Source organism: Coenobita brevimanus, chromosome 18 (genome assembly GCF_032717465.1).
Source record: "Coenobita brevimanus isolate Jiangsu-jjx chromosome 18, ASM3271746v2, whole genome shotgun sequence".
Lineage (NCBI taxonomy): Eukaryota > Metazoa > Arthropoda > Malacostraca > Decapoda > Coenobitidae > Coenobita > Coenobita brevimanus.
In genome coordinates this window covers 964699-990261 of record NC_136971.1, presented here as the reverse complement: position 1 = coordinate 990261, position 25563 = coordinate 964699, and the positions used below count along the sequence as shown (strand labels likewise).

At 41.5% G+C, this 25563-nt stretch overlaps 1 protein-coding gene and 1 pseudogene across 2 annotated transcripts in view; both read left to right on the top strand.

Annotated features, from left to right (window-relative positions):
* Positions 1-15091: 15091 nt before the first annotated feature.
* Positions 15092-15210, top strand: LOC145391573 (5S ribosomal RNA; annotated as a pseudogene).
* A 1445-nt stretch (positions 15211-16655) lies between these two features.
* Positions 16656-25563, top strand: part of LOC145391370 (tudor domain-containing protein 7-like) — a 75861-nt gene continuing 66953 nt past the window's right edge. For both annotated transcript variants that reach the window (XM_080265969.1, XM_080265968.1), the window contains exons 1-4: positions 16656-17031; positions 18293-18381; positions 19897-20016; positions 21257-22009. In XM_080265969.1, coding sequence (XP_080122095.1) covers positions 16941-17031; positions 18293-18381; positions 19897-20016; positions 21257-22009 — 1053 coding nt within the window. In that variant the 5' untranslated portion in view covers positions 16656-16940. The remainder of the gene's footprint in view (positions 17032-18292; positions 18382-19896; positions 20017-21256; positions 22010-25563) is intronic.

Here is a 25563-nt window from a genome sequence, read left to right as displayed (position 1 = left end):
ACTCTTTCTGCGTTCGAACCTGAATAAACCTATGAAAAGATTATTATTTTTTCTTCATAACTTTAATGACGGAAGTAGGAGGTCAAAGGATGCGACGGTGTTAAGTACAAAAATATTTGGATGACGTGGCGAGAAAATACAAGGCCTAAAGCCGTCTTGCACCAAAAGCTACGCAAGCCACGTCATGTAGGCTGTGTGCTGGGTCTTTGCAGTGGTGCGGTGAATATTCGATTGAGTAGGTGGGTGTTTTTGACCTCACTCACCGGCCCCCTTCGTTTCCTGAATAGGGCGGTGCGCTGTCATAGTATCGTTGGCTGCGGCCCTGCTATTATTACTCACTCCTGTATGCAATATACCTTATATATCCATCTTTCAACTCATACTATAACTAACAGTTATTATAAAAAGTGTGGTGTGGCACACTTCACCATCCCCTTTTATTATTTTTATAGCCACTGACTTTATATCATTTTGCTTGTTGAAGGACTATATAGGTGTGTGGCAAGATCCACCACCTTTTGTTGCATAAGTACTCTGTAACTTTCTCAACAATAAATGTCATCAAATCAAATCATAGCAGATTTAGTGTAATTATGGTATAAAGAGACGAGAATTATTTCCTAATAAACTAAATAAATGCATGAAACTCAGTGTAAGCCAGCGATTCCTGAACTTTTTAACACTTTTTTCCATGAGAAATATGACACAAAAATTAATAAAACCTGTTTACCGTAAGCAAATGGCCAACCTATTTGAAGGTTTGTGGATTTTCAGTGATGTGTAGCCTATCTACCGTCTTGATATACTTTTTAACTGATTACAAAATCTGTTCAAAATGAATGCGGAGTAATCGCAGAAACAGCTGCTTCTTAAAATTTTTCGTTATCATGGGAAGCTGTTGTATGAGATAATGGGCTCAAAGAATTTGTTGCATTCTGTGTGTGTGTGTGTGTGTGTGTAAATCGTCGTAACCAAGGGGAAAAAAAAAATGGCCATCAAACTATTCACGCCTTTAACTGAGACCAAAGATATTACAAGAAAATTTCTGCATACAGCGAGGACAGCCAGCGTACCACGTGCAGCATGGCCTGAATAGCTTCTGGCCAAGTCCATGGACTTTGGCTTCTTGGGTGGGATGCTAAAAACAACAACTTACGATCACCTCCCTGCCGGAATTTTATTTGTTTTCGCAGCCACGACTAGGAATGAAGTGTGCTGAATGTTTCCAATATCTTTACAGCAATAAATACAGCAATTCAATCACGCAGTCTCGACTAAAAAGAAAAAAAAAAAGTCTTGCGAGGAAAATGCCATAGGTTGTAACTGTTTCTGCACGGACCCGGAAAGGAACAATCAGTCTTGTCATGTCTCGAGCTCTTCCAGGAAAAAAGACATCAGAGGTACGACAGCAAAACTATCGTACAAATATTTGAGTATCTCACCCCTGATCAGGTGTGAGATGGCCTGTAGTCAATATCAGGTGCGGCATATATTAACTAACACCCATAGCCTACGACGTAGATCACCACAGCCATTTAAAAGTCGCCAGACCACAAACAAGAGAAACAAGGCTAGATCCAGCCTTATCTATTTGATCGACGCAAACCATGTCATTATATATATATATATATATATATATATATATATATATATATATATATATATATATATATATATATATATTATCTTGGGAAATGAAAGAGAACATCAGTTTTAGTGACTTGATTAGCTTTGAAATAATTATCGTTGTAAAGTGACAACATTTAAGTCAGAACTGTTTACGTGGTCCAGAGAACAGCGTTAGTACAAGATACTACAAAGTATTGGAAATAATAAACACTATACATTAAAAATAATATACGATTATACGGTGTGAATAATAATAATAATAATAATAATAGTAATAATAATAATAATAATAATAATCTATAGCCAGATTTCTTAATCCCGGTTGGGTTGCCCATAACAACTTGCTTCCATATCAGTCATCTGCCATAAGACAGCCCTCGCTCCAGCTCCCCCCCCCTCCCCTTTCCCTCTTATACCACTCCACCCCATCCTTTCATCTCATCGAGTTGACCTCCGTAGCCTACAGTACAGTACAGTACAGCTCTCCGCAAACAGTGCTCAACCCACCGCGCTCGGATGTGACGGATGAGCTTTGTGCTCTCTGCACCACTCTATCCATCACTACTCTGCAATGGCTAATGCAGTTGCTATGAGGGACATGAGCGAAATGAATGGTGAGAGGTCCTTGGACATCGAGCAAGGAGCAACCATGGAGGCGGAATTTACGGAAGTGATCAACAAAAGGAGGAGGATGAAGAGGAATACTGAGATATGTGCCAGCGATGACGAGGAGGACAGGGAGGAATAAGGTGTTACACTAAGGTATTCCTTGTCTAATTGGGTTCTTCTAAACAGGGAGGAACACCATAGCACGATTCAACACACCTTGAGAGCACAGGGTAGACACAGAAACTCCAAACGGCAAGACAAAAGAATTGCTATTGCACAGGCCTCTATACACCCAACTATACAGCCAATATCGTGAGATTTACATATAAGAAACAGTCAACTGGGGCGAAGCGGAATTGGGAGGGTAGATCTGGAGAAGGATGTCCCGGGAATGCGAGAAAGATCTAGGAGTTATAGTTAGTAAAGACCTCAAACCAAGGGAACAGTGTATTAATGCGGGAAATAAAGCAAATAGGTTTAATAGGGTCCTTGGATTTATTTCGAGATGAGTGAGCAATAGGTCATCAAAAGTAATATTGCAACTTTCTATAGCATTAGTAAGGCCACGTTTCGACTACGCCATGCAAAGTTGGTTGTCCTTACTACGGAATGGATATAAATTCATTAGAAAATGTACAGAGAAGAATGACAAAAATGATACATGATATCCGGAAACTGTCATATGACAGACTGACTAAAAAGACTAAATCTGCACTCACTAGAGAGGCGTAGAGTAAGGGGAGACTTAACTGAGGTGTTTAAGTGGGTGAAGGGAACAAATAAGAGAGATATTAGCAAGGTACTTCAAGTGAGCATACAGGATAGAACTAGAAGTAATGGTTTCAAACTAGAAAAATTCTGTTTTAGTAAGGAAATAGGTAGAAACTGGCTTGGCAATATAGTGGACGAATGGAATAAACCACCCGGTGATGTAGTTGCTGCCCCTGCCATTGAGAGTTTCAAGCATAAGCTAGATAAGCATATGATAAATAAGGGATGGGTTACAAAAAATCTTATAACCAATACTAATTCATTCTTTTTCTTTTTCAGGTTACACTATGACAGTCTCTTTTTCTCCTTTCTTATTATCCTGTAAAATGTCCACGCCAGTTTTTCTATGCGCGCTGTGTTCTTTCAGACTTTTTCCTGCCAGCTTCCGCTGGAGGGATTGGAGGGCGGGGGAGAGCCTTCTTCTTTGCTATCCTCATCTCCTTCTAGCAGTTCAGTTACTCTTCTAGGAGCGGCCTAGCATGGCCCAACCGGCCTACTGCAGTTATCCTCTCTTTTTGTTCTTATGTACCACTGTGTAAAGCTAGATTAAAACCACTTAAAGCTCTCGCATGGAGTGGAAGAGGCGTTGGAGTACCTATCTTAAGAATGTTATACCTACGTACTTTAAGATCAGTAGTGGACCATGCAGGGCCTGTACTCTCTTGCTTTGATGACGGGAGGCTTGGCAAACTAGAGAAACTGCAAAACGAAGAAGTGAGAACTATCCTCAATTGTCCCAGCAATGCCATGATCTGTGCAATGAGGCTAGAACTAAATCTACCTACCTTAAAGGACAGGATTGATGAGATCATTATTGTGTCTGCTGTGAGGTAGCTAAGAACTAAGAGTGGAGAAAACTTACTGCATCGTATCAGTAATGCGAGGTAGGGTACTGTTATGGACTGTCCGCCCTCGTCTCTTCCACTCAAGCAGAGGTGTATAAGGTTCGCCCTCACAATGCTGCAGGGGGTAGATGGGGATGAATTTGTATTTACTGATTGTCGAGGGGCATTAGAGTCACTCACCAATAAACAGAAGGTGCTAGAAAATGTTGTTGGTGAATGTAAACTACTCATTAAAAAAGATAGCCAGACAATTTAACTTTGTATGGATACCGTCCCATTTGGGTATCTCTGGCAATGAGAAAGCCGATCTCCTTGCCTGAAAAGGGAGAGAAAAACACAACATAGATACTCAGTGTTAGAGGAACATTAGGCAGATAACTTAACCTCATCTAACCCAGTCTAATTCTTTTTAACCTTACAATCTCACGTAACCTCCACATACCTAACCTAACCAATTCTGACGCAGCCTAACCGTATCTAACCCTACCTAATCCTACCCAGTCTCACTTAACCATACCATACCCGACCTAACCCAACTCAGTCAAGCCTAAAATGACCTAATCCAACCGAACTTAACCCAGCCTAACCCAACCAAATAAAACCCAACCCAAAACCTATCAAAACCGACGTATTCTAAAGCAATCTAACCTAATCCGTCTATATCTAGTCGAACTGAATCCAACCCAACCAAAAATTACCTAATCAGACCAAACCCTGCCCAAAGTGACCTAACCTAACTTTCGATCGGCCATAAATTCGCCAAGAAATTTTGCTGCCTGAAAGTCTACGGATGTCACATTCCAAGTTTCGCCTGTTCTGTGTACACGTACAGTATAACTTTGTGTGTGTGTGTGTGTGTGTGTGTGTGTGTGTGTGTGTGTGTGTGTGTGTGTGTGTGTGTGTGTGTGTGTGTGTGTGCGCGTGCGTGCATGCGTGCGTGCGTGCGTGCGCGCAAGCGCGCGTTTATTTAGGGGTGTGTGAGATGTGCACTGTAAGGAAATATTTTTACTCACGCGGTGTCCCTAGTGTGATCGCTGCTCGGTTATTCAGGCATGCCTCACCTCTCCCTATTCTTCGACATGAGGAATGCAGACTGCAGGAGAGGAGCAACTTCAGTCTACAGTCCACTGGGTTTATGTTCACATGAGCGTGGAGCCACAGCAACAGCATCAACATTGATGGTTGATATACTGTGCGCTATGGATTTGGAGTTATGCATACTCAGTTTTTCATTTTCTTACCTTGGCTACGCTCACTAATACCTTGACAATATCAGGGTTTGTATAGATTGTAGAAGCTAACCCATTGAGCACGGGGAAATCTTTTTCATTTTACTCTTTCCATCCCTTGACGATTTTTTGTCAACTTTGGATAGTTTTTTCAAACAGGGGGGAATAGAGATAGTCACGTACCCCTTCAGTATGAGAGACCTTTCTTAAGATGAATAAAATCATGCAAAAATATACCAAAAAAAGACATCAACCGGATTCAAAGGAGCATAGATAATCTTTTTGTCTGTTTTGCATTTTCTTATCTTGGCTATACGCTCATTACTGGATTAGCAACGTTAAGGCTAGTTACACTGAAAAGAATTTAAGCGTTGATGATAATTTTGTCATACTGTACTGGCGGGGACAAAAGTTCGCCTGATATTCCGCCTCTTCTGCTTCTCTTCTTCCTTCCCTGGCCAAAATTCATAAGATGGGGGAGACTTGGTGTGTTTCTTTGCTTATGGATGATGCTTTTTGATATTATGCTTTAGTAAGGAAAGTGACAGACTTGCCCTAAATGTGAAACACGCAGTGGAATAAGCGAACTTTTTTTTTTCTCTATTTACTGCACTTACACACTTACACACATGAAGATCCAGCTTAGACACAGCCATGTCTCCATACACACACACACACACACACACACACGAGAGAGAGAGAGAGAGAGAGAGAGAGAGAGCATCACGTAGCATAGGAAAACTGGGGTGGACATTTTACTCGTATAGGAAAGCACGAAAGAAAGAAAGAGACTACTGTAGTGAAATGAAAAAGAATAAATTAATACCGATTATTATTATTTTTTTTAAATCCAAGTCTTACTTATCTAGCCTATGCCTGAAATTACCAATGAAAGGGACAAACCATTAGTAGTAAGTAGGCTACACATTTTACATTCATTGGCAGTTGCAGGGTGATGGAAGAGCACAGCAAGTAATGAGGGGAGGAATAAAGAGGGAGTGAGTAGGGGAAGGGATAGGTAAACCAGGGATGGGGTGGGGGAGGTGAGATGAGGTTAGTGGAATGAGGAGCAGCAGAACTAAACACGGCATGCAGGAATATCTCTAACGAGCTGTCTAGCAGATAATCTACGAGGTCACGTTTCATACCTTAGCGAGATCTGCTCCCACGCTGGCTGTTCGTTATGATTCGTGTGTGTGTGCGTGTGCCCTACGTATGTACTGTATTTGTGTATGTATTGTAGGTATGTTTGTGTGTGTGCCTTGTGTGTACAGTATGTACTATCAAGTGCTTAGTCATCCTAGTGGCTGGGGCCATGTGCCAGGCGTAAATGAAGGTGTTAAGGTGTAAAATTATCCTTTCTAAATTTTGGTCTGCACTTCCTGTGCACTGTTAGTACATCTGATAATACGGTTTTACGTTGATGATTATTTTTATATTATTCAATTTACAGCTCAATAAGCCCAACTAATACTTTTTATCTATCTTACCTGGCCAATTTCCTACAGCGTGAAGAAATGAGATAACCATTTAGGTAACCATCCACTCATGGTTATCAGTTTCACTCTCATTTTCGTAATTTATGGATATGGTGGCATGTAAGTACTTGCAAAAACATCAGTTGGCATACGAGACGAAAAACTTTGGAATCCTCCTTAGCAGGATTATCAATGCTTTCTAGGGACTCCCCGCCCCACCTCCCCTCTCTAAACCTCCTCGTCTCTATAGTCGCTGTGGTCGCAGCGACTCCCAGTCCGGATATTGTTGTCAAACACATGACGCAGGCGACCTGCTCGCTTCCTTCAATACCAAAAAAAAAAAAAAAAATAGGAAGTTTCTATTTCCAATCACTTGCTCCAGTCACAATTCTGCAGTTACCTTTATGTGTTGCATATGCACCAAAATTAGTTACCGCAAGATAATGAGTTTGTTATAGGTGAAATCGGCACGCCCGTTTGGTAAATTACCTATAGTCGTAAATAAGGGTTTCCATTATTGTACATAATACTGCGCATCTCATATTTTACGGAATATTAAATGCTTTAATTTAATCGCCAAGCACTGTTTACTACCCTGTATCAAGTATTAATGTATCCTGTATGAGGTATATAAAGTTTTGCTTTATGACTGCACCGCACCTACCTTTACCATCCCAAGACGATTGCGCCATGATTAACGAACGCTCTTAACGCACGATAATGTTGTGGCGCAAGTTTTACTTGTATATGTTAATTTGCACTAGAATAGGTAGGTTATAATCACTGGGACCCCCAGTTAGGTTTCAGCACTTCCAGTTAGGCTTCCACTGCTATTTATGGTTTTAAATGGTATACATTTGAGTTAGCTTTGGTGTACGTGTGCTGACGTGAAGTCCAGTCGGGGGGAGCGGCAATAAACACGCTATCGGTAGGTATATTTCGTTTGTTCTCCAATATTTTTTTATCTATATCAATCATTTCCTGTGGCACCCCACGGGATGCATAGGGCCTCGATGAACTCTCTCCACCAATATTTGTCTCTTGCCATCTCCTTCAGGTCCCACCAACACTCCTCTCCTGCTTCTCTTTTCATTGTCCTCAACCAGGTTTCCCTCGGCCTACCTCTACCTCTTCTTCCTCTAGCAGTCCACTCTGGCACATCCTGTATTAAACTGCCTTCTTTTCTGTATACTGTATGTGCCCCAGCCACTTCCAGCGAGAGAGTCTCAAATAATTATTAACTGGTTCCACTCTCGTAATATCCCTTACTCTTTCATTTGTAACTCTGTCTTGCCACTTTACCCCAAGAATCCTTCTCAGTACTTTATTCTCAGATCCTAATACTTTCTGATCTGTTACAATTGTACTGTACCATGACTCATGCCCATAAATTAAAACTGGTCTAATCATGGACTTGTAAATTTTCACTTTAGTAGGTACCGAAAGCATATTATTATTCCAAACAGATTTCAGCATTCCAACAGCTCGCCAAGCCTGTCAAATCCTCTCAATTTCATTGTTTATTGATCCATTAGATGATACAATCGTTCCCAGATATTTAAAGTTTTCTACAGTCTTCACCACATTATTCCCAATTACACAATCGATTTGGTTCTCCACGTTCTTATTAATAATTTCAGCCTTTCCACAATTTATTACCAATCCCACTTTTTCTCCTTCCTCCACCAGACAATCAAGCACCCTCCGCATCTCATAAATCCTTCCGCAAATCAGTACCATATCATCAGCATAGTCTAAATCCATCAGCTTCTTATTTTCTTTCCAGTTAATTCCTGCACCTGTTCTCCTTACAACCTTTTTCATAATATAATCCATAACCAAAGCAAACAGCAATGGCGAAAGAACATCTTCTTGAATCACTCCTGACCTAACTTGAAATGGATCACTCAAAGAACCACCCACCATTACCTTACAAAAAGTACCTTCATGCAAGCTTCTAATAATATTTACAAACTTTTCTGGTATACCATAGAATCTCATAATTTTCAAAATAGCTCCACGTGAAACACTATCAAACGCCTTTTCAAAGTCCACAAAACATACTAAGTGGCATTTTCATCTCATTAGCTTGTTGCATTAGATGCCTTACAATAAAAATCTGATCATTACAACCTCGACCTTTCTAAATCCCGCTTGTTCTTCTCTTAAAATTTTATGAATTACTGGCTCTATTCTGTTCAACAAGATTTTGGAAAAGACTTTTGCAACTACAGGTGTCAAAGTTATCCCTCTCCAATTGCCACACACACTTAAGTCTCCCATTTTTGGTATTTTTATAATCACTCCATTTTTCCACTCTTCTGGAATTCCACCATTATCCCAAGCCACATTAAAAAAGTTTCAAAAGCGCACTCATCAACTCGTCATTTCCCACCTTAAGCATTTCGGGAAATATTCCATCCTCTCCTGGGGCCTTAAAATTCTTTTAACTCCTTTATAGATTTTGCTACCTCTTCCAAAGTTATATCCCCTGTTTCTATCTGCAAATCTCTCTCGGCTGGCAAAATGTCCTCTTCAGCTGGGATTGGTCTATTTAGAACAGATTCAAAATGCTCTTTCCACCTTCCTTTTATATCCAAAACTTTAGTCATCAAATTACCATTTCTATCTCGTACAGGAATTTCCTTCCTTCTCTTTTCAGTCCCAGTTAACTCCTATATGGCCTGATACGCAGCTCTTGTGCTCTGACCGTCATTTTTACTTAGTTTAATTTCTGTCTCTGTCGCCTTTTCATCATATGGCCTCCTCTTATCACGCCTAACGAGGAATTTTTACTTCAGAATGTAAACTCCAGTACTTTGCTCTAAGTACTTCAACTACCTGGCCGTCAACATGTTCTTCACTTCTTAACTTCGCCTCTTTCCTTTTCTGAATTGCATTCCATGTTTCATCTGACATCCACTTTTTCCTTCTCGTTTTATCCTTTTTCTTAATAGTGACCTTAGCACTCTCATGCAAAACCTCTTTTACCTCTCTCCACATTTGATTAATATCATTGTCTTCAGATTCCATCAAAGCCTTCAGGACTAGAAACCTGTTCCTACATTCCAACCGAAACTTTTCCCTCGTGCTCTCATCACCTCTCAGCTCATGAAAATCATAATTATTACCTTCTGTACAATTGCCATTAACGTTTCTCTTAAGTTTTATTTTAATCTTTGACACAACAAGTTGATGATCACTACCTATATCTGCCCCCCTCCTTACGCAGACATCTTGCAGATAACTCCTATGCCTTCTGCTAATTGCAATGTGGTCAGTCTGGTTACAATATTTACCACATGATGAAATCCAAGTAGTCTTATGTATTTTTCTATGCTTAAAGATAGTTCCACCAATTATAAGGTCATTTGCCAAACAAAAGCATCCAAACCGCAACCCATTTTCGTTTCTTACACCAACACCCTCCTTACCCATACAGTCCTCAAAGCCCTCACTACTACTGCCAACAATCGCATTAAAATCACCATTGCAAACTAACACATCATGTCTTGCTACTCTATTCACTACATCCTGCAGCTTCTCATAAAAGTCATCCTTCATTTCATCAGCAGCCTCATTTGTCGAAGCGTACCCTACAACCATACTGATATTACCATGGTCAGATTTTAAACGAGCATAGAGCAAGCGCTCATTAACTGGTTCAATCTCATATACTGCTTTACATGCATCTCTACTCAGCAGTAAGCCTACTCCTTGGTAATGATTTCCATCACTCCTACCAGAAACCAACATAGTAATACCATCTTCCAAATTCATTTTATCAACTCCAAGCAACCTCGTTTCTGTAAGAGCACAAAATCCATCTTGTATTCCTTGAACACTGAAATAAGTTCTTCCATTTTACCAGCCTGATTGAGAGTTCGAACATTCCAGTTTCCTATTCTTAAGGTTCTTTTTGGATGTATAAACTTATTTTTACACCGTGGGATTCTTAGCACCCCCTGCCCACTGAAGGGCTGCACGGAACTGAGGGCCATTGCTTCATAACCAGAGTTCATCAAAATTTAGGCAGAAAAATATTTTACCCTGGAGCCAGTGCCAGTGGCTCGCAGGAACCAGACAGTGGAGAGAGGAAACTAACTAAATGAAAGTAAAATGCGGAGGGTTTGGACAGACAAAGTACAAGGGAAAAAAGAGAGCAAAAAGATTGTAGATAAAAGTGTCCCTTTTAGTCGCCTCTTACGACAAGCAGGGAATACTGGGGAAGTATTCTATCCCCCTTTCCCCAGGGGGGATATATATATATATATATATATATATATATATATATATATATATTGAAATAACAACCGTGACAACGACACCCCCAGGAGGCGACAACGGAGGGATGGGTAGGGCGCGCGCGACGTCCGTGCGATATGGGAATGTGCCCGCGCGCTCGTATTCCAAGGAGTGCACCGGCGCAAACACCTCAGTCCGGGTGCATTACCTTCCAGCCACCCCAACCCTTGGGAGGATCGGGGTGGAGTTAATAAACCAGCTTCAGACAGCACCCCAACAACGACCTGTACCCTTGCACAAGCAGCATCCCATAGCTGTGCACAAGCAACGGCCTATAGCCGTGCACAAGGAGCGGCCCATAGCTGTGCAGAAGCACCGGGCTGTAGCCGCTCTCAGTGCTGTCCATCCCCCTGCAGAACCCACGACGGCCGATTGCCGCACGTGTGAGAGAAAGGCACACCCTCTCCCCTTCTGCAGTTGCCTCGAAGGGCACGACACCAGCGATGACCTGTAGCCGTGCCAGTAGACAGGGGACGGCCCATAGCCGCCTCTTGCCTACACGTAACCCCTCATACGGGACATCGGCGATGGCCTGTAGCCACGCCCACAGTCACCCTTCGTCTGCAGTCCCATCAGGGAGTCGGACCCTGGTAACAGCCGTTTGCCGTACCGACGAGAAAGGGACGGTCGGTAGCCGCCCTCCTCCCGTTGCCTAAGGGACCTCGGCGACGGTCGGTAGCCGCCCTCCTCCCGTTGCCTAAGGGACCTCGGCGACGGCAGGTAGCCGTGACAGGGAGGGACGCCATAAAAAATTTCCTTGCCCCCTGTGACTCCACGACCAGAGGGAGAACACTGCTTGAGCCGCCCCATCAGTGGTAAGGCAGGCCCCACTCCTATCTCCCCAGCCCAAGGCAGCCTCCAGGAGGAGAACCATCCATTCACGGACTGCAGGAGAGGACCTGTATTGACCCCCGGGCTGCAGTCCATCCAGCCAGCACCAGTGGGTGACCAGCAACTGTCGGACTTCTTTCGCCAGCAACGCCGCAGCCCTACCCTGACGGCGAAGCAGCGGGAGCGAGACCGCAGCAGACGGGTTCTCCATGCCGCCCCCAGTACCCCAGGGCACGACCTCTCCAGACCTGACAGAGCAACGCCCTATCCACAACGGGTGCCTGCAGGAGTGCCTACAAGAGCTTTTCGGCCTCAGTCCTGAGGGCCGAACCCCTACACATAGCCCCTCTAGTGCAGGGCCCTTCAACACACCCGTTCGAAGCCCACTCCAGAGGGCAACGCCCCTACGAGTAGTTGCGTGACCCCTAGACGATAAGGCATCTGAGGGGACTCAGCCGACGCCGGGCTGACACCTGCGAGCTGCCGAGTGGCCGCTTCCTTGCCCCACACCCCTACCGTGACTGTGACTTCCATGCCCACGAGGTGAAAGTGAAAGTGACAGTTGGAGCATAGTGACAGAGGTTAACTATTCCAACTCCACCAAGTGTAAGCCAAGACAATAATAATACGTTGTTATCCTGCTCCACTCAGTGAACACAGGACGTGTATAATCATTACAAAGTATATGCAGCCCAATAATTAAGAGTACTCCCAACTTCACTTAAATGCAGTGTCTGCTTATTCTCGAGACGGCCGGTATCCTGCATGATACCTACAGTATCACTGCCAGTCTGAGCTTTGCCTGTGTATAGAGTCTTGTGGAACATCTAGCTGCCCGGTAGCGTGTAATAGACCCTATTTCACTGCCTTGCCGTGTTCACTGTTTCACTGTTACCTTGCTCATTCCACCGCTCTGTTATCCTGTTACTGATGCTTTTCTCACTGACTTCCTTTATTCTGTTAACTCACTGTTCTGCCTTTACTTCACTATGTCACGGACACTGCCTTCACTGTCACTCACTTTCGGGCGAGTTCCAGGTCATAGGAGCGCGCTGTCCGGGCGCCGGAGTCAAGTCGCGCTCTATTCACTCCTCCATAGGCTCCTTCTAGGGTTGTTGGGCTGACCTCCGTAAGACTATTCAGCATTTTAATAACAATAATATTTCAGAAACTTCTGCCTATCAGAATTCATTTACTCCAAAAGAAGCTCAGGTTCAACTGTTACAGATTTACGAACGGAGGACACCTGTAGTCTGGTGTATGAAATTTTTGTTTATTTTTTATTTATTTATTTTTTAATGTACAAAAGTCACCAACCACTATCATTGCATCCTGAACTCGTTCTGGCAAGTAGCAACATTCGGATGAGTATCTTGTACCATCTTGCTCATAGTTTTGTTTAGTAGGAAACCTTTGTTTATCACTTTTCTGGCTATATATTCTTGCTATTTTATTAAAAGCCCTGTTCTTAAAGTACATTCAGCCAGCGCGTCTTCAATATAATAAAACTTAAAATATGCTGTAGGAGATGTCAGAAGGGTTACCTAAAAAAGCATATTGTTCATTCACCAGGCGTATGAAGTTCATGGTATATATTTCAGAGTTAGCCCAGTTATTATTTTGGTGGACTAGCAAATATAATTGCAAAAGGATGAAGTACAGTTTAGAAATGTGTTTGTTGTATATATACTTTTATACCGTTTTGTAACTAGCCTTTTTATTTCAGTGGTAGGCTAGATTTGCTGATATTGATGTTCATATACATTTACAACAATAAACGTTTGTCAGTCAATCAATCAGTGATTTTAAATGAAGATCCACCACCTTCTTTTGTTGTATTAGAGTCTGTACTTTTTTCAACAATAAATATTGCATTCAGTTTAATGACCCTACGAAAACCCGGGCGAGAGATGAGCTAAGCAGCACCTGAGCTCGCCAAGTAAGTACAGTGGAACAGACTTTTCACTTGTTTTACGTTGTATGGCACGGTTAGCAGATGTAGACAAGATTCAGGACCCAGCACAAGACTATGAACACAATATATGTCGTTTTCTATAGGACTTGTGCAGATACGAAAGTTCATATAAATTTTTGAGAGAATGATAGGTATGTCGGATCTCCAAGACTGCTGATCTCGACAGTATGATCTGCGATACTTGCATCCTGTCTATCGACATCTCAGGACTTTGGTAATAAACGGTTACTAGTGGGCATATGGGATCCCTGTTATGATCATGAGGGTACGTCATTGTAGATTACAGATGCGAATATGTATAAAAAATGAATGCAAATGATTAGGTTAATGGAGAAAGTTCCATAACCTAGGTAGGGTAGATGTTTGATGTCAAGTCTGTTCAATTTGTTTTGTAGTTATTAGTCGCAGAGTGGGTTAACCCCATGACTGTAAGAGGCCTTACGATGTCAGAATGTAATTATTTGATGGTAGCGAGATACAAAATACAAACAATTTTCTTTGCCACACGGGTGTGGCCTTTCCATATTTGCTACTAAACTTAGCCTTTCACAGGGTGGTTGTTATGCTTTGTAGATTAACATAGAAAAATGGTATTTTTTAATATTCAGCTGTGAAATACATAGACATAAATCACACATACCATCACCCTGATGAATTTACCACCAAGAGCAAAACTTGCTGCCAAACTCCAAATGCGTGTCTTACTTTTGATGTAATTGCAAATTCTCTTGTGATAGGTTTGAATAATTTAATTTGATTAAGTTAGGAGAGGTTACCAATATGTTAGATTAGATTAAGTTAGGTCATGATAGATTAGGTTTAGTAGTTATGACTGACTGGGATTTAGCATGGTAGGTATATGAGGGCTCTCTAAAGTTAGGCTGTGGCAGTCCTAGTTGAATAAGTGAAGTTACAATATGTTAGGTTAGGCTGGATCATTAGTTTTCCTATAGATTTGAATGTTTGATGCACTGATGCGTCCAACGGCAAGATCATCTGTAGTAGTGCATCCAGTGGGTTACAGACTGCTACGGGCAAATTGGTGGCTTCCTTAAATACCTTCAAAGAGGTAAATTTTATTTTTCCTTAACAATTTTTGTAAAAACAACCAGATAACTGTTTGTGGTACACACTGTACTAAAATTACCTGGTATTATTTTAGTTTCAGACATCTGGGGAATTATGATAGTGTATATATGCAGTGTGTGTGTGTGTGTGTGTGTGTATATATATATATATATATATATATATATATATATATATATATATATATATGCTGTATATCAAAAGTTTGCATCTACAGAAGATTGTAATCTTTAAGGAGACAGGACCACCTCTCAAAAAATTTGCAAAATTTTTTACCTACCTTTGAACTGATTCATTGTCTTTGTAAAGGTGTAAAGAAGTGCATTTTCAAGTATGAACGGCCATACCACGTTGAGTACACCGCTTCCCATCCGATCAGCAATGTTAAGCGACTTTGGGTCTGATTAGTACTTGGATGGGTGACCGCCTGGGAACACCAGATGCTGTTGGCATCCCTATGTGTCAAGTGGGGTTGGTGGAGGATTAGTGCCCCTCCCTGTAAAACAATTAACTCTAAGCCATTGGCCACCCCACTTGGGATACATGGCATCTGGCAATGAATGAATGAATGAAGAGGATCCATCAATATACAAGGAAAATGTGATTAGCCTACCTAAGTTACAGGTTAGGGTAGGTTACGATAAGTTTAGTAATGTTAGCATAAAGTTGGCCAAGTTAGGTTAAGATAAATAAGGTTAGGTTGTTATGAAAATTTTGGTCAGGTTTCGATAAAGGGCAATTTCATTCAAAAATGGTGTTCTAACACAGCATCCAACTGTCTTCAGTGCCATTAGGTGTTGTAAACATGCACTGCTTTTTAAACACTTTTCACAACCTTTAAAAAGAAATAAGAAATACTGAACTTTGAAACCACACTCAGAAAATACTCAAACAATCCCATGAAGAGCTAAGGCAAAGATAAAACACATACCGAGAGGCAAATGTGGAGTTAAATGGAGAGACAGATTGAGAAATGAGGAAGTGAAGGAGCATTGTGATGTGGATGTGGATGCGATAGAAAGCGCTAGGAGAAGTACATTGAGGTGGTTTGGCCATGTGGAGAGGATGTAGAGTCTATCTATCTATCTATTGCCAGATGCCATAATCCCGTAAGGGTGCCCATTTGACTTTGAGTTACTTGTTTTACTAGGAGGGGCACTAACCCTCCACCAACCCACTTGCTGACACGTATGGAGCATGTATGATTTGGTTATATGGTTACCACCCAGTGTTGTAAATGGTTTCTTGGCTGACAGGAAACCATTTGGCTTTTCACTCAGTGTACAGCCACTGTAAAAGAAAGAAAAGCAAAGCAATAAGAAGTGACAGGAAAGATGGGAGAAATAGGAAGAGAGGAGGACAGGCACAGAAAAAGAATGATAAAGGCTAAGGAAGAAGTAGGCAGCACTACATCAAGTGAGTGGATGATGGTCGCCACCACCTACCACCAAGGATGGAGAGTGAGAGACTAATTTTTAGAGTGTATGTGAGTGAGGTGGATGGGGGGAGAGGGAGGGATGGAGTGGAGAGGTAAGTGAGAGAGAGGGGATTGAGCTGAGGGAGGGGCAGCAAAATGGCAGGGGACAGGGTGACATGGAGGCAATTTGTTTGTGGCTTCCCATTATGGGATAAAGGCATCTGGCTATAGACAGATTTCATACTGGATTGTATTAATGTTAGTACTACATTATTCTGTTAGCTACTGAACCTGTATACATCATATTCTAAAATCATAGGGTATTGTGTAAGTTATAAAAAAGTTTGAAAAGATGGAATTATAATTGTCATTGTTCATGTTCGTAATTTTCTCAGCCAGGTATGATATTGTAAGTTTTATTCTCATACTTGTAGACTAGTAAAGTTGCTTGGATTTTAATTATATTCTCTCTTTCAGGAACTTGCCCTGGTAATTACAGTCTGGTGATTGTAATTAACTCAGTGCATGTTAGCGAGTCAGATGTGGCAGCTGTAGTGTTAAGTGATGTGACTTCCGACTAGTATTAAGTAAACACTTGACAATAAACCCAAGCACACACCAAAAAGAAGAGAGACTTCTGTGCATACAAGCTGTGCCTTATGTAAAACCAGTCGTAAGATGCTGTAACACTTGGATGAGCATAGGATTAAGTGTGCCAGAGGAGTTACAGGATTCACACAGTCCTGGCCCCCAACTTGTGATTCCATGATGGAGGATCAACTAGAGGAAGTGACAAACTTCATTAAGTCCCTACTTACCAGTCATGGAGGGGAAATGCAGATACGTCAGTTAACAGGTGATTTTTTTTTTTTTCTGTATATTGAAATTCAGTATTGTGTCTTTTATTGATTTGCTAATTCAAGTTTATCAGTTTCTTGATTGGGTTAGCTCGTTATGGTCATCATGGCCATAATGACTGTGTTTAAAGTCAAATATATATATATATATATATATATATATATATATTGGGTATATTTTTGTATCTGATTTTATTTTTGCTCATTTCTGAAATAGGAAATACCATTAATTGAAAAATCTAGGTGTGAGTGGTGATTGGTGGAGTTCAGCTTTAAAAAGGAGAGAGCATCCATTCTCTGCAAAAATTCTGACCCCACAAATGATTGTCGCAAAGTGCCCAGTATTTCTATCCCTGTTTCCTTGAGGATGCACAGTATTGCTTAACATCAGCATTTTGTATCCTGTCCATGGTTGTTATTTTAAGTACACCTAAATAAAGATAGATTACAGTATTTTCCTGTTCTTGTTGATAAACCCCAGTCTTTCTGGCTGAGCAGACCTATCAACTACTGTACAGGCAAGCAACTGCTCCTTGCCACAGCAAGGTGGAGGGAAAGGTTTAGAGGTTTGGTTCCTGGTTGTGTGCCACATTTGCATCTTCACTCAATTAATGGGTACCATAGTAGGATCCACTTTACCCTTGATCTAGCTATATGAATAACACCCAGTATTGTAAATGATTTCGTGGGTTACAGGAAACCCTTAGACTTGTCACTCAGTGTAGAGGTGCCTGAATTGGAAAGAAGAGTAAAAATAAGTGACAGCAAGGAAAGGGAGAAATAGGAAGAGAGGAGGGCAAAGACAAAAATAGAATGATAAAGATGAAGGTAGAAGTAATTGACACTACATCAAGTAAGTGAATGATAAGGGACAGGAAGGAATGGGAGAAGTAGAAAGAGAGGAGGATGGATACAGAAATATAATGGTAAAGGTGAAGGTAGAAGTAGGTGGCACTTCATCAAGTGAGTGGATGATGGTCATCACTGTGTACCTTAATACAGTATTCCTGTGACATCAGGGGCCGCAATGATATGTCACCTCTCTCTCTCTCTCTCTCTCTCTCATGCATGTATGGGTATGCACTCACACATACACATGCACACATATTTGCTTTACTCTTATTGCATCTTCCCCCTAATTAGGTTCACCTGGTATACTGTACATACTATATCTAAAGTTAAGAATTTTCAAAACTTTGAACAGTTTGTGGACTTATGCACTTCAGATTTTGAAGGTTGCACTGTATGTAACTTTTTCAGATGACTACAAGACGTTGATTGGGAAGGATATCCCTTACAAGCAGCTCAATCACCCATCCCTAGTCAGCTTCCTGCGTTCTGTCCCGAACGTGAGTGTTCTTTGTTATCACTAGAGTGGGCAGTTGTTCTAAATTTGTGTGTGTGTATGTATGTGTATATACAGTATATGCCGATATATATATATATATATATATATATATATATATACAGTATATATATATATATATATATATATATATATATATATATATATATATGCACCTCTTAAAGCTCGGTACTGTTTTGGCGCCAGTGTTACATCTTTGTTTGCACTAAGTTAGGTAGGTTATAATCATTGGAGGGGTCTGGGGGCAAAGCCCCCCAGTCAGGTTTCAGCACTTCCATTTAGGCTTCCATTTCTGTTTATGGTTTTAAGTTGAATACATTTGAGTTTGTTTGGTGTGGTGACATTATGTCCAGTTGGCAGGATCATCTATAAACACGCTATCGAAGGCGTTCAGGCGGCTTTCTTTAATATTGCTAAGTATGTATATTTTGGTTGTTCTCCAATAGTTTTTTGATTGAAAATCAAATGTCAGTCATCTGAGATGTATGTACTGTAGTTCTAAAATAATTTTCCATGAGAATGTAGGTCTGTAAGAAAACACCTCAAATCCCTGTCACTTTCCTTCATATATACTGTACCAGTATTTATTCCATCTTTACTGAATATTTTTTGAGTGACGAAGGTGGTCAGGAACCTAACCTCCCTATTTCTTAATAATCTTATGGGACAAATCAGTTCGTTGTTTGACCAATTCATTATTCGACCTCTTTTTATGGAATGCATCCCTGTCGAATAGTAGAGGATAGGTGTACTGAAGTCAGGATGGTATGACATGTTCAGTGGGGATAGGGAAAAGGTCAGGGGTCACATAACCAAAAACCTAAAAATCAACCTAACCCTTTTAGGGCTGCCCTCATTAGCACCATGCATTCCACTAGGGTTAGCATCCTTGCCAGACATGATTTCCGAGTCCCAGAATTCAGTATTTCACACACAAAAAAGTTATCACTCTTGATATTACACACTGCATATTTTGTTGCACACTTACGTTGTTATTTGGCAGTAGCACTGGTGTTTCAGCGGCCTTGCATGCATGAAGCCGAAATAATGGGAGGCAGTCACAATTAATGTAAACAGTGGGTGGTCATCTTAGCTCAAACATCTGTCGGGATTGTCATATATAGCCACCACAATTATTGTTTAAGTGAATTTCCCCATCATTATTGTGAAACTGGGTGTAACCTTTTGTTCATTGTTCTATTGATTTATCACAGGCCAAACTAACGTATACAGAGGCCTGACTGTATAGTTGTCTGTTTCGTTGTTTAATTGCTGGAGGCTTGTGATGTTATGTGTGTGGGAGAGGAGAGTTGTGTTTAAGTGAATTGCATTGTTTTATGAGGCGAGCAATGTCTAGTATAAATTTTGGGTTGTAGTTCTTCTGTTGCCCTGTAGAATATATTGTGTGTCTGTGTTTAGGACAGTGTTAATGTTCATAATGTGCCAGTCATTATTGACACTGTTCTCTTGACACTACTTGATGATGGTATTTTTACAGGTTGTGAAGGTGTATGAGCGGCATGGCGGTACATTCCTTACCCTTGCTGCTGGGAATGATAAGGGTCTTGAAGTTATCAAGCGCATGGTTCAGGAGCAGAATAACAGGAAGCCAAAAAAGGTAATCAACTTCATTTGCATTTTTTGCATTTCTTTCACACAACACATTCTTTGGAAGCACCCACAGCAAAAGGGAAGAGTAAAGTGATGGTCTTTGAGAGAGGTGAAGTCAGTGATGTACAGTGAGGTTGGATGGTGAGGAAATGGAAAATGTGAGTACGTTTAAGTGCTAGGGGAGTGTGATGAGTAAGGATGGAAGTTTGGAGGGTGAAGTGCTTGAAAGGGTACAACAAGGAAGAATGGTTGCCGGTTCCTTGAAAGCAGTGATAAGAAACAGGGAAATGAGCATGGAAGTGAAAAAGCTACTACATGACAGTCTTGTGATACCAACTCTGACTTATGGAAGTGAAGCTTGGACGTTGTTGGAGGGACACAAGACAAGAGTGAGAGCAGTGGAAATGAGTTGTGAGAGAAGCCTGTGGAGTCACATGGAGAGACAGGCTGACAAATGAGGATGTAAAGGAGCGTTGTGGTGTGGATGTGGATGTGATAGGAAGCATTAGGAGGAACACATTGAGGTGGTTTGGCCATGTGGAGAGGATGGAGAGTGAGAGACTGATGAGAGTGTATGTGAGTGAGGTGGAGGGGGGGAGAGGGATGGGGAGGTCAAGGATGAGATGGAGGGATGGAGTGGAGAGGTATATGAGAGAGGGGGTTATGAATTGGGAGCAGGGCAGTGAAATGGCGGGGGACAGGGCGACGTGGAGGCGATTTGTTTGTGGCCACCCCGTACGGGATTAAGGCGTCTTACAATAGATAGATAGATAGACAAAGGTCTCTCCTGCATATTTCAGGGAAAATATTTAATGTTATTCTGCCCAGAAACATAAATACATGGAAAGATTTATTGATCTTTCCAACTGCAGAGCAAACAGAGGGAGAATAGTGAGGTCTTGAATTCTTCAACTAGGGGCAGTAAAACTGATTAGGAAACCCACAAAAAAATTATTTAATGTTCTTGACAGCTCATCTTATCTCCCTACTTTATCTTCACATCTGTTTCACCAATTTGTTACTGGGTAATTACACCCAGTTACACTTGTAAAGTTCAGAAGTTTCAGAAGTTAAGTAGCTCATAGACACGAACTCATCAAAACTTTGTAGGTTGCATTATACCACTCAGCCAATTATAACCAGCCTTCTCTTACCTCAGAAGAATTTTTTGTTCTTGTATTGCTTGTACTGTTATTTTACAGTTGTATTTCCTCTTGTGGTATTATTTAATGTGCTCTCTTGACCAGAGTGTTGCCAGCCGGCGTGCCCGTCCTTTATTAGGGTGGGGAGGATCCTCTAACAGAGGCAGCACCAGAGGCCGCCGCCCAAGGCACCCTGCAAACCGCCCATTCAATCCTCGTCCTCTTGGCACAGCTCTCCGCTCTCCACACAGCTCTGATAAACTAGGCATGCCAGATGTAAGGCAGCAAATCTCTAGCCAAACAGGTAGCTCCACAGTTAAAGCAACTCATAATCAAGCTAATCATTCTGTGGTCAGACCTCACTCAAAACCCTTATTACCAAATCCTCCTGTTAAGCCTCTTGCTAAATTTCCTGCTAAACCTGCCCAGCCAGCTTTTGGGCTTAACAAACCCAGTAATAAAGATGTTCGTGCAGCAGATCAACCAACTTTTGGATTCAAGGCAGCCTCCCAAAATACTGCACCCAACCACCCAGGATCCCAAAATATTTCCTCCAACCACCCAACATTTGGATTCAGCACAGCAGATAACTTGCCAGTTAACCCAGGTGTAGGGTTGACCACACTGAAACCAGTAGCAGCATCTGATCACCCTACATTTGGCTTCAACAAACCAGACACCAAAACCAACCCCAGTTCTGCCAAGCCAGTACCACTCTTCTCCAGTCCACCCCCGCAGCAGCACACTGCCACGCTGCAGCCACTCTTTCCCAGTCAATCTCATCAACATTACCCTGCAAAATCATCAGTTTTCACTTCACAGCCCCAGCCACAGCCGCTCATCCTAGGAGTAGTGCAGGTAAGTACGTAAGTCCTGTTACTTACATTTTGTTACGGCCACCAAATTTAGTTTTTTCTCAGAAGCTGATATATCAGTTCCTTAGTGTTCAGTATTTTTGGTATGGAAAAGGTTTTGATATTTTGGAACAACCTGATGTATGTTGAGAAAGCCTTTATGGCATATGTTGTTGCAGTAGTGGTTACTTTAGGTTGGTTTTATTGATTTCTGATTGTTCAGCAGCTTTACATTGTAATCCTGCAGTAGTGGTTACTTTAGGTTGGTTTTATTGATTTCTGATTGTTCAGCAGCTTTACATTGTAATCCATGATTCTGTCAGTAGAGCCATGGATAAAATTATAATCAGTCTTTGCTTGACATCAGTTTGACCTCATATAGTGATGGTCACAAATCTTAAGTGTGTTTTATGAAACTTTGGCATATATTGAAGAACTGCTTTAAAAGTAGTTTAAGCAATAGTTTAAGCCAATTTCTTCAAATTTCTTGCGTGCATTGGCTTCTGTCACCTAATGGCAGCTCTCCACACTCCTCAATCTCAAGCAGCCACTTTATTTATGGTAGTCCCCGATCCTTGAAGTCATACTCTATGACCTTGTCTCAGATCTTTTTCAGTGTCTTTGGCAACCCTACCTTCAGTGTTGCAAACCTCTTACCCTCCGCACACAGTTGTCATCCTCCAGCCTCTCCACATATCCAAGCCATATCAGGTCTGTCACTTCTCTTCACAACACAAATACAGTAAACCCTCAGTATATTGAACTAATTGCTGGGAAGCCTGGTTCACACTTACATACTGACTGCATTCCTCCCAGAGGAAAGAAACTAGAGACGACATTGTAAAAGCCCTTTGTCGGATGTGTGTGTTGAACCAGCGTGACGATTGTCATGGTAACGTGACATCATCACTTAGGTCTCTCTTCATATCCATCTACGCATCTCACTCTCAGTTTCAATAAGTAACAAAATATTCATAATGTCCATAGCTCTTTCTACAAAAAATAATGTTTACATAAACGTGCATCCAGATATGCATTGCCAGGCTAGTGGTGCCAGGCTGTCTTAGTGTCTTGTTTGTGTTACATAAAGTACGTAGCTAGTTGCCTGCTTTCCGTTCTACCCATTTCTATTAACGCATCTCACTCTCAATTTCAATAAATGACAAAATATTCATAGTACATGTAGCTCCTGTGGAAGTATTAAAATGCTTGTGTAATCATGCACACAGATATGTGGCACCAAGCTGTCTCCCCTGTGCTACATAACTTACATACTGTAGCTAGTCATATGCAGTCGGTTCTACTTGTATCCGTCTACGCATCTTACTCTCAGTTTTATTAAATAACAAAATATTCTTAGTGCCTGTGGCTTTTTTTTGTGGAAATAATAAAATATAAACATGCATGCAGAAGCATGGCACCAGGGCAGGCTGTCTCCTTTGTTTTACATAACTTGTATAGGTAGTTGCCTGTATTCTGTTCTACTCATATCCATTTACACATCTCTCTCTATTTATCTGTCCATAGCCATACACCATAATCCTGTAAGAGGTGGCCATTTGTCTTTGAGTTAGATGTTTTACTAACCCTCCACCGACCCACTTGTTGACACGTAGGAAACATGTGTGGGTTGGTTATATGGTTACCATCCAGTGTTGTAAATGGTTTCCTGGCTTACAGGAAACCATTAGGCTTATCACTTAATGTAAAGCCCACCTGATAAGGAAAGAATCTTAATAAAAAGTGATAGGAAAGATATGTGAAATATGAAGAGAGGCGGGTGGACATGGGAAAAGAATAATAGAGGTGAAGGAACAAGTAGGCAGCACTGCATCAAGTGAGTGGATGATGGTTGCCACCACCTACCACAAATCTCACTCTCACTTTTATTAAGTAACAAAATTTTCAGTGCCTGTTGCTCCTTCTGCGAAAAATACAACAATGTGTACCATAACATGCACACAGATGCCTAGTGACAGGCTAATGGTGCCATGCTGTCTTTGTGTTACATAACTTATGGAGCTAGTCACTAACTTTCAGTTCTACTCATCCAGCTATGCATCTCCCTCTTTTAACAAGTAACTAAATATTCTTAGTACCTGTGGCTCCTTTGGAAAACACTTGAATGCTTACATAAACATGCATGCAGATGGAGCTTGTCTGATGCCACCAGGCTGTCTCCTTTGTGTCATGTAACTCAGGTAGCAAGTCGCCTGCTTTCGGTTCTACTCATATCCATCTACCTAGGTAAATGTATTGAGTAACCCTATGCATCATTAATGGCTTGAAAGGGCCATGTGGTGCACTCCATTTGTCGATCCTAGTTAGGTATTCAAAAAAGTTTGATGGGCTCAGAGGCATTCAGTAAATCTGATATCCGATAGATTAGGGTTGATAAAGTGAGTGTTTACCGAATTCAAGTCCCAGTATTCCTATCAGCTCTGCATTTGTGATCCTAACACCCCCCCCACCCCTCCACTATCCCTGTCATTCAAGGATGCACTGCACATCCATCTGTTTGTGTCTATGAATAACCTCATCCTTTGGTACCCAGTTCTCGCTGCTGTGCAGCATTACACCCTTAACCAATGCTACACATAAGGATCCCTTAGAATTGAGGGAGTACCCTCTCAATGTCAGGAGAGGCAGCAGCTCCCAGAGCTTTTTCCAACCACTCCTTGTCTAACCACAGATCTAACTCAAGCCCCACCTTGAGCACATTTTGTTTCCAAGGGTCTGTACAGCGAGGTTAGTCTTTTCCCATGTGCCTGACTTTGCATGGTCATCCCTGCATACCACATACACAAAATCAGCATCATTTTTCAGCTTACTTCTAATACTACTACAGTCATCCCTTGGTTATCATGCATAATTGGTACTGCACATGGCAGTACCAAAACAAAAAAACTTGCAATGAGGAAGACCCAGAACCTATGATAGTTATAGTATTTAGTCTCAGACACCCTAGATCCTGCCTGGGTTTTCCTTTTGGTGACAGCTTAGATAAATAAATACATAATGTTAGAGCAAATAACAGAAACACAAATAGGCATAACTAAGTGATGAATGGGGCACAATGAGGGAGAACACATAATCTGTTGCTGGGTCTACGTACTTTGACAAACCCTTGATCAGTCACTTGCCTTGCCCATAACTGGAGACTTCAGGTAAATTTACAGTTTAGTTCAAGCAACAGGAAGATCATACCAGTTCACATCTTATTCATACAGCTTGTTTTCCCCATTTTCCTTATTTTTATGATGCTGAGTGATTGATCTTTGGTGTTTTTGTTGCCCCTCCCCTTTTTTTTTTTGTATAATGGCAGAAAATTTTTTGGCCTATTTGATGGAGCCAGGATTCCGTGGGCTTGAATGATGAGTGAATGGAAGCGTGATCCATTGCATTGGGTAAATTTAGGCTGTCTGGACGTTGCTACTCCTCACCCTTCCCTAGGGTCGGAAAGGAGGTCCAGGTGATGACGATGATGATGTAATGGCAGACACTAAATGCTACTCAGCTGTACTGAAATTCATTTGGGTTTCCATTTACAGCTGTTTG